At 39.3% G+C, this 14,199-nt stretch overlaps 1 protein-coding gene across 1 annotated transcript in view; it reads left to right on the top strand.

The window, feature by feature from the left end:
• The window catches only part of TPPP (tubulin polymerization promoting protein), a 136,681-nt gene extending 126,200 nt beyond the window's left edge, over positions 1-10,481 (top strand). The window contains exon 4 of the mRNA XM_019509140.1: positions 1,790-10,481. Coding sequence (XP_019364685.1) covers positions 1,790-1,984 — 195 coding nt within the window. The 3' untranslated portion in view covers positions 1,985-10,481. The remainder of the gene's footprint in view (positions 1-1,789) is intronic.
• Positions 10,482-14,199: the final 3,718 nt, after the last annotated feature.

Consider the following 14,199-nt stretch of genomic DNA (forward strand, 5'->3'; position numbering starts at 1 on the left):
GACCTGATCCTGGCATGCAGGGTTCTCTCTAGCCTGTTGACTGGCCCTGCACCATGCATCTGGCTTATGGGACCAAAACGCAAGCATCACAGACCTAACCAATCCACCCCAAAATCAAGCCCAAAATTGTTAGTGCAGAAAGTCTTTCTCTGTATATCATGGGTTTGGTTTGTTTAGAAGGAAAGGGGAGATGGGAATGCTTACAAGTTGGTTTACTTGCTATCTAAAAAAAATGTGTGTGTGGGAGGGGGGTGAGACCCCCACTCTTCAGTTACAATTATATTGTATATCAAATGTCCTTAGTACAAAGCAGCCCAACATTTGGAAATGTTTTATGTATGCTGTATAACTGATGTTGGGAGCAGGTTGCTTTCAGTAGGGGGGCGGACTTTGACAGGGAGTTTACTTCTGTCTATTTAAACTTGAGTGAAGTGATCTTTTGGGGCAAAGTGTAAGTAACCCTTCTTTACTCTCAGGTCTATTAAACTTTTAAGGGAAATAATAGGTATTTGAGTTGTGTCATCTTTTATGGATGGGTCGCTTGTCAGTTGTTTCTCTAGTGTTTTCCTTTTAAAAGCTGTTTATGCACCATGGCAGACTGGATAGATCAGATGTTTTCTTCTGAAATGTTTTTGTTGAAAAAACTGCCTCTCCCCATAAGTACAAAATGCGTGACAAAGATCTTTCCCTTACTGTAAACTGTGGCACAAAAGACAAATGTTTATTATATAGTTGCCTGCAAATGCAGATGACTAGAATCCACAGCCCAGGTGGTCTCTAAAATTACAGCCTAAACTCTCATTAACAATCCTTCAATATCCATGGGAGACAGATGAGCAAGTATTACTGATCACAGAGGATCATGTACAGTGACCAGCATTACCAACGAGATCACATTGCCTCTATCCACCAATACAGCAGAAAAAGCACGTGAATAAGAGTGTGTGTGTAGAGCTTTTCTTTCTCTCTCATTACAGTGCCCTCTTTTCTGATTTCAGCTATAAGTGAAAAACAGTTGTCAGAAAAGATGCTATCTCACCATTGCTTCCAGTCATAACAGAAAGGTCAAGATCCCAGATAACTTTGTAAAACTATTTCTCTCCCTTCCCCCTAGCTTCTGACTAAAATTTTCCTACTGCCCCAATGGAAGTAAAATTTTATTTATAATTCAGCTGACAGGAAAGTGCAACATGATGTAAGGGGGGGCAGTTTACAGCTTTTGGAAGAAGACCTGACCTAACTCTGTTTGCTGCAGGCCATCACTCTGTGTCGCACCAAGATAGGTTTCACGTGCTACCAGCTATAAGATAGCTTATGTTACAGGTCTGGAAATGAGATGCAATACCTTCATCCTAGTTTCCTGAATGATACAGGTTGATTCAGAGTTGTGACCTAATGCTAGCAGAAGCAAACTGAAGAATTTGGGGTGAAATGCTGGCCTCATTGGCTTCAACGGGCATTTTGCAACCAGTAATATTTGAGTGGGGTGCTTGATGTCCATTGATGCTGATGTAGGATCACAGCTGTCAAGCACCTTTGAAAATCAGAATACAAACATTTAACATAAATCCCCCCCAATTTCTGCCTTAATGGCGTGGATCATTTTATACATAGCCAACAATGCCATTACATCCAGTGCCACAAAATTTGTACTTCTCATTCCCTTGTCCACTTCTAAAAGGTATTCTTAACCTAAAGATATTTGTCATTATTACAAATGTCTTTATAAATGCTAAAAGTTGTTTCCTGTTCAGTGAAAAGTATTTTCTTATGTCTTTTCTCCCAATAGAAAGCTATTTCATCTCCAACTGTATCGCGCCTTACAGACACAACAAAATTCACGGGTTCCCACAAAGAGAGGTTTGATCCCAGCGGGAAAGGAAAAGGCAAAGCAGGACGAGAAGACCTCGTCGACTCTTCGGGATATGTATCTGGGTATAAGCATGCAGGCACATATGATCATAAAGTACAAGGAAGCAAGTAAGCCTGGGTTAAAAACCTGAGAGAGAATATACCTGTAAGAATGATGTAGATGAATCCCACATGATTCAGTTATCGTGAATGCTAAGACTATGTTGTCAAGACGTGTTTTCAGGAACTGGAACTGATTTCAACATCTGCTGAGATATTTGCAGCACAGCACCACTTCATTACATTCCTCATGCTTACATTGGCCAAAAAAACCCCAAAACAAACCCCGTAAATAAAAGGTAACACAAAAGTTGTTGAGCTTTAGACAAGAAACCAAAAGCAAGGGCTGTTATTCCACACCTTGTCAATACTAGCAAAAGATCTGCAAACATTCCTAAATGTCCAGTTTGTTCTTGGGTGTAGAAGACAACCTCTTTCCAGGTAAGTGGGAAGGAGAGTCTTGTGATAGCAGCCTTTCTGAAGAGAATATCCAGATATTTATGCTTTTTGATTTGACTACTTATTTATTTGTAAAGGTGTCTTAAAAGGGACCTTGCACTGCCCTCAAAGACACAAATTCAGCATTGTACTAATGGGAAATAAATGGCTGGAATATACAAGGTGCTATCATGAAAATCAAATTCCTACACCATTTGTGAACAGCAAAAAAAGGACTTCTTTACTTCTGACTGAGACAATTTAGGCTCCAATTTATTTGTGTCAGCAGAAAGATGTGGAAGATACCAGCCCTCATTTCCCCACCCCTCAAAAAATACCCATAGACAAACAGACTTCTCAGAGCCAATACTGTACTTCTTGCAAATTACCACGCATACCGGTAGCATGGTTCTGACTGACATACAGGACCTGGATGGAGCTAACATACTAATATGAGATGTAAAAAGACTAGGCATTACTAAGGAAGTCTTGATGGATATATTAATATTGTTTGCAATCTGTTTTTAGTTTTGCACTGCCTCTTGAGTGAAGCGCAGGGGGCATTAAGTTGAGATACTTTGTAAATGAGAAATATGAACTAAATACCACTGAGGAGATTTTCATTAAGTTTGATGCATATTCTCATGAACAGGTAGACATGCCCAGGGACACACACTCTCTTTAAGTCGGACCAGATTTAAGAAAGTCCGTGGTCACTCTGAAATACCCCAAAGATGCTTATCACATAGTCGTATAAGTGTAACCCACCACTAAGGCTAGTTATGTGATTTGCTAGTATCCGTGTTTGAAGCAAAGAGGCTTGATTCTCCCCCCACTGACCCTGCCAGTGCCAAGCAGGACTAATTCCACCAAAGGCAATGGATTTCCACGGCTATGAGAGGAGAGTGCAGTTCTCTGTCTGAAAAATTTTATAAACAGGCTGCTGAGTACCAACCCATCTAGGCCCAGTGTAATAAGTGGTGGTCCTTTGATTAAAAGTGGCTCCTTCTATGTCACTTAGTTTGCTGTTCTTTGTATTCTAAGCCATATTGGCTCTTGAAATTTCCATAGAACAGAACAAGCGCTAGATTTTCTCAGACTGCTGATACAAAATGATAAAAAAATCCAGTTAGGTTGGCTATTTAGAAATGCCAGGTTAAAGTTCTGCTTTGCTTTCTATGAAACAGAGTTCAGACATCGGCTTTAATGTAGAATAAAGGTTAATCTACTATACTGCCTCTTTTTTATCACGATCCCATGCAGGGTTCTACTGTGCCCTAAATAAATAGCTTTCTTTAGTGAGTTATATGCACTAACCTCATCTAACTCCTCATGCAGGGCAACACTCTGTACTTGGCATATGTCCAGAAACTGAACACTAGTTTTCAACCCTTCAACAGCCTGTTTTTTGTTTTCTGCTGACATTCAATGGAAGCTTTTCTTGTAACTTTGCCTCCCATGACCCTTTCAGCCAATGCATTGACGGGAAACCAAAACAACAATAATAAACACAGGGAAAGAACTTCCTCATGGGCTTGGAGATTCTGTGTTTTGCTTTTTGTTTGTGGTTTGTTTTGATTTTTAGTTTGGAGGAGAGGAGGGAGTTTGCCAAAACTAACACGTGGTTTTTCACCATTGGGTTTTTTCCTCTGGTGGCTCTGGTTACCTGATACAATTTTACACACACACCAGGCTGTCAGCCTGGAAAGATTTATGTTTGTGAAGAGATTTCCAAGTGCTTCAGAGCTTTACCCACGTTTGCCAAATAATCCAATTCCTGAAAAAGGAAGAATTATCCACTTGATATCTCGTACTGGCTACCTGCCATCCCTTTCAAAGCTGGATAATAACTTTCAGCCATGTTCTGGTACATGGGATTGCTAAATTATACCAAAGAGCAGTGGAGGGCAGAAAAATGTAGGAAGTTCATTCCTTCTCAAAATACAGCATTGAAACTATACATCTGGGCAGTCTTTGAGGACATCTGTTTTTATTACCACGAGCAGAAGGCTAATGAACCTTGAATTGGATTACGGGTACCATAGTACAGAAGCTGAATCTTCTTACCATTGACATGAGCACTTGGAGCCTGATGCAGTTAAGCAGGTTTGGGTCAGATCCAAAGCAGAGACAGCATCCTGCATGTCATTGAATCCTTGGAGCATTACTAGCAAACTACCGGTACCTTATTCAGTACACCAGGCAATCCCAGCTCCCATGGGCTGAAGCGTTGAGAGTGTTTTGATGGTGATGAAATACTAATGATCCCTGAGGTGGGTCAGTGCTCCAAAAGTTGTTGCCCTGCTCTGTGGCCATACAGATGATGTGGCAAAGCTTTCAGGGAAGAGATTGAAACTCACTGCTGTGGGCAAGTGAAAGGCCACAGACAGAGAAGGGCCTGAGTACAGAGGAGGCTCTGTGTTTAGAGTGGGTGCTAGTCTTACTTCCATGCGCTGATGTTGAGAAGAGATGCTTAATGACTGCTTGTCTCCCAGATGTGGGTTTGATGGTATCAGCCCAGGTGTAGCCAGAGATATTGCCTGTTACTTCTGTTTTTAGAGGTCCTCTAAAAACAAAAATGTTCCCTGAGTGTCTGAATTATAGCTCTGAGAAATCAATGGGAATCTTTCCTCTGACTTCAGTGGGCTTTGGATCCAGAGATGACAACATTGTACCTTGAGGAATTTTCTTCTTAAAAAGCATGAATCCATTCTGCTTTCATTTTTTTTGTTTTGGTTTTCTTTATTGGGTGTGTAGAAAGTTACTCTGAAATGAGAGTGAGGAGGGAAGATAAAAGCTGGAAAAATAGTCCATTCTGACTCTTTTTTGTTTGTTTGAGATTTGAGAACACAGGGGAGCAACAGCTCGAAAGCACCTATTTCTTAGGAGTGGATTCAGCCTGGCTCTCACAGACATAGTCTTTGTGGAAAGGAGGTGAAGAATATCTCCTGGCCCCTGTATAGTTGCACATCTTGCCTGTGATACAGGCTTTTTCCTTTTGGCATCTCAGAAGATGGGCAGAGGGGAGGGTCAATGAACAGGAGGCAGTAAGATGCACTCATCAAGAGATGTGTAGCGATAGGTGCTCTCACTGTCCACCAATCCCTCTAAGTTGCACCAGAATGGTAGGGACCTAACCCATTACAAGTTTTGTGCTTGCCATTCTTTTCCTTGTGCCTGAGCCCATTCCATTGCTCTATCAGTCTGATTTGACACACATAATCTTGCCAGCGTCCCCCTCTCACGCTTTCTTTCACTCTCTCATGCACGCATGCGAACCTTCCCCCCCATTGTCCTCATCAAGATCCTGTCTTCTTTATTGCATTGCTCTCAAGTATAATTCAATCTTGCATCTTTTGAAGTTCCTAACACTGAGGAAAATGTGATGAGATGCATCAAATGCATTGGGCAGGCAAGGTTCGTTAAGTAGATGCGATATCTTTTATTAGACCAACTGAGTGCCCCCCAAGCACAAAACTTGTGAGTACTCAGTTGGTCTAATAAAAGATATCCCATCTTCTCAAAGAACCTTGCCTGCCTATGTCCTTAGACCAACACAGCTACAACCAAAAACTCAGTTAAATGCATCAGGGCAGTCATCCAACCCACATCGCCCCCCCCGCTTTTTTTTTTTTTAAACAAAATGAACAGTTTATTTAAAAATAAATTCCTTAAACTACGGGTGTCAAAAAATGGACCATGGACCAGATCGAGTCCATGGATTGTGTTATTTGGCCTGTGGAGCTAGAAATTTGGTGGTGGGACAAGTGGTGGCTGCTATGGCTCTGGGCACCACAGCAATTAATGCTGCTGCTACTTATTCTATCCCCAGATTTCTGGCCTTGTAGCCAGCCTGTGGATCAGCTCCATACTCCAGATCCAGCCCATGGGGATCCCTGTGCTACTTATCTGGCCTGTAGGCCTGGATGAGTAACGTCTCTGCCTTAAAAAATCGGATTGAGTATGTTCTGTAGGATGTCCAGCCATAGGGACTGGACTTCAGGCACAGTGTGTAAATTGAAGCGTATGCGTAAATACTTGCAGGACAAAGGCCCAAGATAAGATGCTGATTGAGACAAAATAATATAATTAATTTTCTTAAATCATGAATTGGCCTAAAATTCTGTTTTGATTCTGTCATTACTGCTGGTAAATCACTTAAAACGTACAATGTGCTGTAATGTATATGCAGTGTGGGTGCCTCACTACTTAGGACTTCTTTCCAGAAATCCCACTTACATAGAATTCTCAGTAAAGTTTTCTTTCTTTTTTTTTTTTTTTTCATGCCACATAAACTATTGTGACAGCCTTACATATTGGCCATTTAAAAGGCCAATTTTGTTTCAGGAGTTTTTCTGTATGAACAATTTCTGTAAGATAACTTTTACTCAGATATTTAAGAATCCAGACAAAGTAAATATTTTACACTGGGCAGGATAAGCCACTGGTTTTAACATTTGCACGTTGATTTCCTAGCAACCCTTCAGTTTCAGTCAAAGATGTATGATTTATTTCTGGATGCGTGTGTGCGTATGTGTGTGTGTGTGTGTGCATGTATACCTAACTCAAAAGACTATTCAAATATCAGAATGTATATTTTTCAGTAGTTTAAGGACTCCCCCTCCAAAGATATTTTTGATTAAAGCATGAAAATATAAGTGTGTTTTGCTGACCCTATGTGAAAAGGGAAAACCCACCCCCACAGCTTTCTCAAGTTATAGAAGACATAATCTAATATATATCCTTTTTAATTTTGTTAATAACATATGGCATTTCACAAATCAGGTTTAAGGGAGTAAAAAGGAATAATTCCTACTGGGTTGGTTTGCAGTGGTAGGTGTATCATACTGTCCCATATAGGCTTGCAAAGAAATGTATTAACCCCCCACCAGAACTTAAACTTGTTATTTAGAAATCAGGTACTATTTTGAAGCTCTTAACTGTTATGAAATAAAGTGTGATTCTTTGTGCCTGGCTGTACCACAGTGTCATTGTTGTTAAGCATAACCCTGCATACATAGCATACAGTGATGCATATGTTTGTGTATAGGGGGCATTTGTCTATCTTTTACCTATAAGCACAAAGAAGTGTGCTCTGCCTCCACTAGCCAAGAAACAATTCTGCCTGCAATAAGAGCATGTAACATGTAGGTTCTTTTTCACACTAGCGTATTCTTTGAGCACGTGCCAAAATAATATCTTTTTGTTACGTTTTATTTGTAGTGCAAATATGTGCTTTACTTGCCCTGTCAATTGCTCAATAGTAAATAATACTCTGTGTGTTTGCGTGTGTGTACATGCTATTGATAGACCTAATATTTACCTGTAAGAGAGCTGATTCAACATTTAAAGCTTACAGGGGCAAATCATGACCTTGGCATAGAGCTGTGGCTTGGCGCTCTCCATTGTGTGAGAACAGAAATTCCTCTGAGCAGGTGCTGAGCTCCTGCACAGGTGTGTAACCTCATCCTGGCTCTAGAGGAAAGCATCTTTATCTCTGACCCTCAACTGACTGTAATTCAGGGATGATGCCCCAGAGGATTTCCTGCCTGGTGTTCCACTACAAGAGGAATAGAGTCTGTAGTGAGGGAGTTGGCAATAGCTTATTGGCATGGATGTGCCCGAGGTAACTTCTTAAAGCTATTTGGTGTATAGGCCCTTGTTCATATTTGGGGCTTATTGAGCCTATGTGCTTTTGTATCTCTAATTTTTAATGGCACAAGGCCAGTACACATACTTTTCTCTACAGAAGGCTAGCCATCTCAGCATCAGTTAGATCAATGTAGAGCCAGTGTATGTGGAGGGCAAAGGCTTTATGTGTCCTTTTACACCTAGGGCCCAAGGAGATGGCCTATAATTCTTACCAAAGCACAATGGTAGAATCCAGTATATGAAACATAATGGCAGAAATGATGAACTTGCGCCAAATTCTTACTCGTACTACTGTCCACATTTTTGAATGGGAATGTCTCAACTGGACACACCAATAAATCCTGTAGCTGGAGTGGCTAGTCATGTTACTACTTAGATACCCAGTTTTTCATTTTATGCCCCCCAAGTGCCCACTTGGGCATGCAGATGTATTCTGATAAGCGTCAGCACTTGAAAACATTGAGAGGTTATTTTCTGCATTCTTTGTGAAACCTTTCTGACTGTAAAACTAGTAAAGGGCCACACCTAAATGCCAGTGTAAGAAGGTAGTTCTGGCAATTTTGAAAGACCTACAAACTGGTGTTGCAGCAGCCTCTGGGAGTTTGGGTAAACTGGACAGAACCTCCAAACACTTAAAATAAGGGGCCATGGAAATTCTGCCTATTAGAAATGCTTGTGTTTGCAAAAACAGCCATTTTTCAGTATTGCTCCAAATATATTGCCCTGAAACCAAAGGGGAATTTCAAAGCCAGCTAAAAATGAAAGAACCTATATAATCTCATAAAAGATTTGGAATGGTCTTGGATTTTGGATTGGTTCTTTTGTTCAAACCAGTTTCTATTTTCCTGGTTATGTGATTTAAGTGGAGTCTTGCTATAACAAAGCAGTTTGGTTAAAAATAAGTAGAATAATTGTACCGGTGCATTTACTGGGTATTACTAAAAGCCAGTTCGAAATATTCTAAAGCCATTCTGAAATGGCTAATAGACTGTAACATCTTGTGAATATATTTGGGTAATTGTATCCAGGATTCTATGATTATCAAAAGAAAGTATCTTAATGTTAGGCTTATAAATTCCTATTTAAGTACTCAAATTATTGTCCTGATTTTGAAATGTATTAAGCAGCTGGCTTATTCAACTAAAAGCAGTCAGCTGATGATTTTTTTTTATATGTTTGTATACAAGCATCTCTTAAGCTCTTTAGTTACTGTAAAGTATATGGCATTTGAAGGAAGCAGTTTTCATTGTACTTTTAATCTTCTAAAAAATGTATAGTGAAAAGTTTTAAAGCTGTTCACCAGTGGCTACTCACCAATGGTGAACTGAGCCAGTGGTCTTCAGTTATGATGTATATTCAAGATTTAGTTGCCTTTTACAGTATTTAGCAAATGCCACAGAACTTGAATAAAGTTTCATTCATGTTAATTAAAAATTCAGCTTTGAAAAAATATATTTATGGGCCTCCCATAACTCTCCATTTTAATTAGGAGTGGCTCTATGGAGGGTACAAAAGAAAAAAGAATAAAGGAAGAATCTCTCCCTACATGATGGTGCATTATTTTAGGTTCCAGTTTACATTAGTTGAGTTTGTGTTTGAACTTGCTCAAGTGCTATTTTAAATAAAGCAAGTTAAAAAATGTGAAATAGTTCAGCTTGGGCTCTGCTAAATATAGCTGGTGTTAATTCAGATGTTAATTACAGCTTTTTATTTTTCTGTGGTAAATTATTCTTGCTAGATATATACACATTTTTAAAGTGGTTAAATTACAAAATTAGAGCTCCTGTAAAAGAACCTGAACTTGTTGACAAAACTATTTCTGCTAGCAATGTATTACATGAGATGACAAAGTAAAAGACAACTGCAAAAATTACAATATGTAACATGAGAACACGTGTTTTATCTTTGGTGGGCTCAGAATAACTTAGCTTCAGTAGACAGCTACAGCAGACCGTATTTTCCCCATAATGTTGATTGTATAAATTAGTTGGTTTGTCTTTTAATGCTGCATATTAGAGGGATATAGTTAATGTTGGGTAAATGGGTCGAGGTGTATCTTTGCCAAGTTTTAAATTTTAATAGTGTCAAAAAATTAAGTATCAAAGCAAAAATGATATATATTTATACAGAAGAATATTTTTTGAATTCAGTTTCAGGGTTTTTTCAGCTGTGAACATTTATTTATCCATATTATGCTTTGCTCTTTCACTACACTTTTTATTCGTATCATCTTGTTCCCGAATATACAGTTGATTTGGCTTATATTTTGTCTCATATTTACACATGTGGAGAAGTGCTTGCTGTCAGGACGTGCCCACTTAACGTAGCAAGTGTAGAAGAACTGCTTGACTTTGTGATTACTGCTGTAGGTACTCAATGTCAGAGCCATGTTTGTGATGTGGAGATGGGTCTCGTTCTAGTCTTCCCTGGGGCACTGTGTAGCATGATAAATGGTTTAAATAAATCTTACCATTTCTTGATCCTGCTCGGTTATGTCCTTCATCTTGGTCCAGAAAACCAGGAAGCTGCTGTGAGCATATAATTCTTTTATACTTAGTGTTTGTTTAGTATTGGAAACATTGCAAACGTTAACATTCATCTGTATTAGCATACTGCATTCACTGTGAAATTTTCAATGTGGTAAAAAAAAACAACCCTAAAAGATCATTTAACCTTACAAGTTTACTTCTTTCTTACTAATTTATCACATTTATATATATATATGTATATTTCTGCATTATTGCAAATGAACAACTTGAGCATGGTGTTTCTTAATTTTGACTGTAGTGACCAGACACAGCAGTAGCAGAGTTGTTTAACCTCTTGAGGAAGGGAATCAGGCATTATTCATTGGAAAATGCACTGACTGACATCCTGGCCCAAATGAAAATCAGTGGAAAAGTTCTCATTTGCTTCAGTAGCATGAGGATGGCTTCAAGAACAACCCACCAGGGCTAAGAGAGGTTAATCCACTTAATAACTGTAAGAAAGGTGATGGGGGAGCACAACAGTGATTCTGTTCCCAGATCTTAATTTCTTTTAATTTACTACTATTCACTCTTTTAAATAAATAAAAGAAACTTGAAAGGGAATTGTATACGACTAGTTTGTACTAGGTCTTTTCAGGAAAAGGAAATATATACACGCGCGCGCAAACATATACAGACACACACATACAGTAAAAGCTTTGCTATCCAGCATGAGTGGGGTAAGGAGGGTGCTGGTTATCTAAAAATGTGGGTTATTGGAATTAATGTGGTGGCAGCACGGGGTGGTGGATGGCAGCGGCCATGTGCAAACTCCTCCCCCTTCTCCCCCTGCACCTGTGCGGCTCGCGGAGGGCAGCCCTCCGGCCCTGCTAAAGAAATACTTCATGCGCATGCTGGATAGTAGAGTATTCCAGTTAGTAAAATGCCGATTAACACAGCTTTTACTGTATGTATGTATATATGTGTGTGTGTGTGTATGTATATGTGTCTGTGTTGTGTGTCTATATATATATATAGACATGCACACACACTATATATATATATATAATACATATAGACACACGCAATATATTTTTACACTGTTTATTAATGCTAGGAAGTATTAAATGTATCACTTTATCAGTGTGAATGTTAAAGTAATGACAATGTTATGGATGTTTAAACCTTTTTAAATTGTCTTGATAATTTCTAAAGTTACATTAACCGTGGGCAAGCTACTTTTCTCCGGTAAACAAAGTTATTCTTGATATTTAGGAAGAAAAGCTCAAGTATGGCAGTTGTCTGATTAGCGCTGTTAAAGCTTGGCTTGAAAACTCTTAGTCAAATCCATATTGCAAACACCATTGTTTCTTAAGAGCATAGCTTCTCATAATGTTTGTTACTGCTGTTGATTGTATCAAATTGTATCTTAAGTTGGTAAAGTGATCAATAAACATGTTAATACCTAAATCTCCTGGTTTCTTAAACTATATTATACTTGCCCTTGAGTTAAACTTTCTGTTGCTAGGAATTATTTTGCAGTTTAGATGTTAATAATAATGTCAATCAAGACATTTCCTTTCAGGCAGTTTCCCTATTTAAACAATGAGGTAATTCTGTTTACCTAACAGAAGTGATGCCAGGATTAAGAGCTAAACTGTCTTATGACACCAGGACTTCTTCATGAACATTTCAGAATTGTGGGAACAGGAAAATGAACCTCAGAGAAAATACAAGTTTCCATTCGGATACTGGCATTACATACGCTGCTCCTTGATATCTGAAGCATGAGCTGTTGCCCTCTTATTGACTGGAAGTGGGATCAAAATAAATGCTTTGATCACAGGAAGAGTATTTACTAGAAGAGGGTTTTATAATAGTAAATGTAATCCATTTTGAAGAAGCAAACATGCTTTTGCCTGATGGAGGGCATAGGCTTTGGGGAAACTGCTGATCCTGCCTGTGCTGAATGGTACATTTCCGATGGGGCCTTGCCCTTGAAGAATTCTGATCGCTTAATGTTGCAACAGCGTTTGGTGAGTTAATTTAAACAAAGGGAGCAGACTGCACTCAATAACCTACTCAGAGGGCACATCTACACATGCGTTTTAATGCACAGTAGCCTATTCTACTGCGCATTAAAGCAGCATGTAAAAAATCATTCTAACACATTAATGCACAGTAGAATTAGGCTACTGTGCATTAATCGTCACTAAAAAAGCATGTGCTTGTGCTACTGCGTATCAGTGCAGCCTAATGTGTATTTATTTAGTACCTCAACATGGAGGTACTAACTTTTAATATGCATTAGTAAAACTGCATTAATGCACATGTAGACACAGCTAGTCTCCTTATTTACAAATATCCATATTTCTCAGCTTCCTGCTAACATTTTTTCAGTGTATGGTAAGTAGTGATAGAATGAAATTATTTCCTCAGAACTTACAACATTTGTATTATATGCTAATATTAATACCATCACAATAGCATAATGTTGTGCCTGTTTTAGAGTTGTGGATGTGCTTTACTGGAAGCTGTACATGAGCTGTCTTTCACCATAAATGCTAGCATCAAATGGTGATTGGATATGCCAAAAAAGCAATTAGTGCAGTTTTTGAAGCAATCTGCTTCATAAACCCACTGTTGGAAATGTCTTAGGCTAGGGATGGCAACCTACACAGCCACTGGATCCGGCCCGTGGAGCTGGCAGGTTTCTGTGGTGGTCTGGAGACGGGGGTTTGCCTGAGCCATGGCCAGGGGACAGAGAGCTTTCTTTGTGTCACAGTGGAAAGAAGAAGTGGAGGAAATTGTAGTGGTGGCTGGATCCTAGTGCTCTGGGTCTGTATGCCAAATTCCAGTTTCTAGTTGCATTGGGCATTGGTCGCTCCCAGGCTGGCCACACAATATCCTTGCTACTCTGTGGTTGGATGGAAGGACAGAGAGAGAATGAGGGAGCAGAGCTAGCTTCAAGTGTGCAGGAGCTAGCTCTCAACTCAAACTCCCCAGCAACAGACCTAAATTGGTATAAGGTTGAGAACCCAGCTCCCTATCTAGCCTTCAATTTGTCACTTAACCAGATTCCCATTTAGTTCAAGTGGATTTTTGCCTTTGCAAACCTTGCAAGATCTCCACTAGGCCACTGGGGCATAGCAAAAGACTGCTTAGTCCTGTCCTGAAACATGTTCATCAGAATATGATTTGCTGAAGTCTGAAGTCCCCAAAAACCAAAGTCCCTTTGGAAACCAAAGCCGTTTGGCTAAGTGAAACTGCAGGATCTTGTGAGAATTAACCATAGTTTCTCACATACAGCATGTGTTAAAATGTAATACACATCTTGTTTTTGAAAGACAGGATGAAAAAAGCAAGATCTTTCCTCAGCTAGGGATCAAAACATGCTCTTTGTTTTGGTCCTTGTGGATCACTGCAGATTTTACTTTTGGTTTCACCCATATGTGGCAGAACCTGCTCTTACCATGTACTGCAGGTTCCAGTTTCCAGCAGCTGGTTTCTGGGGGAAAGGTGTGTTGTATGCAAGAAAATATGGTATATATGATGCACAATGGAAAGCCATGCCAAACTTAACAATACAGGTATTAGGTATAGTAAAGCTTAAAAAAGAGCAGCTTGTTATGCAGTACCAACACTTCCAAGCTAATGAAACAATATTGCCATTTGGATAATTGAGGATGTGCAATATTTTAAGTGGTTGTTATAGCTGCACTATATCAAT

Source organism: Gavialis gangeticus, unplaced genomic scaffold, assembly GCF_001723915.1.
Source record: "Gavialis gangeticus isolate Ggan-Ray unplaced genomic scaffold, GavGan_comp1, whole genome shotgun sequence".
Lineage (NCBI taxonomy): Eukaryota > Metazoa > Chordata > Crocodylia > Gavialidae > Gavialis > Gavialis gangeticus.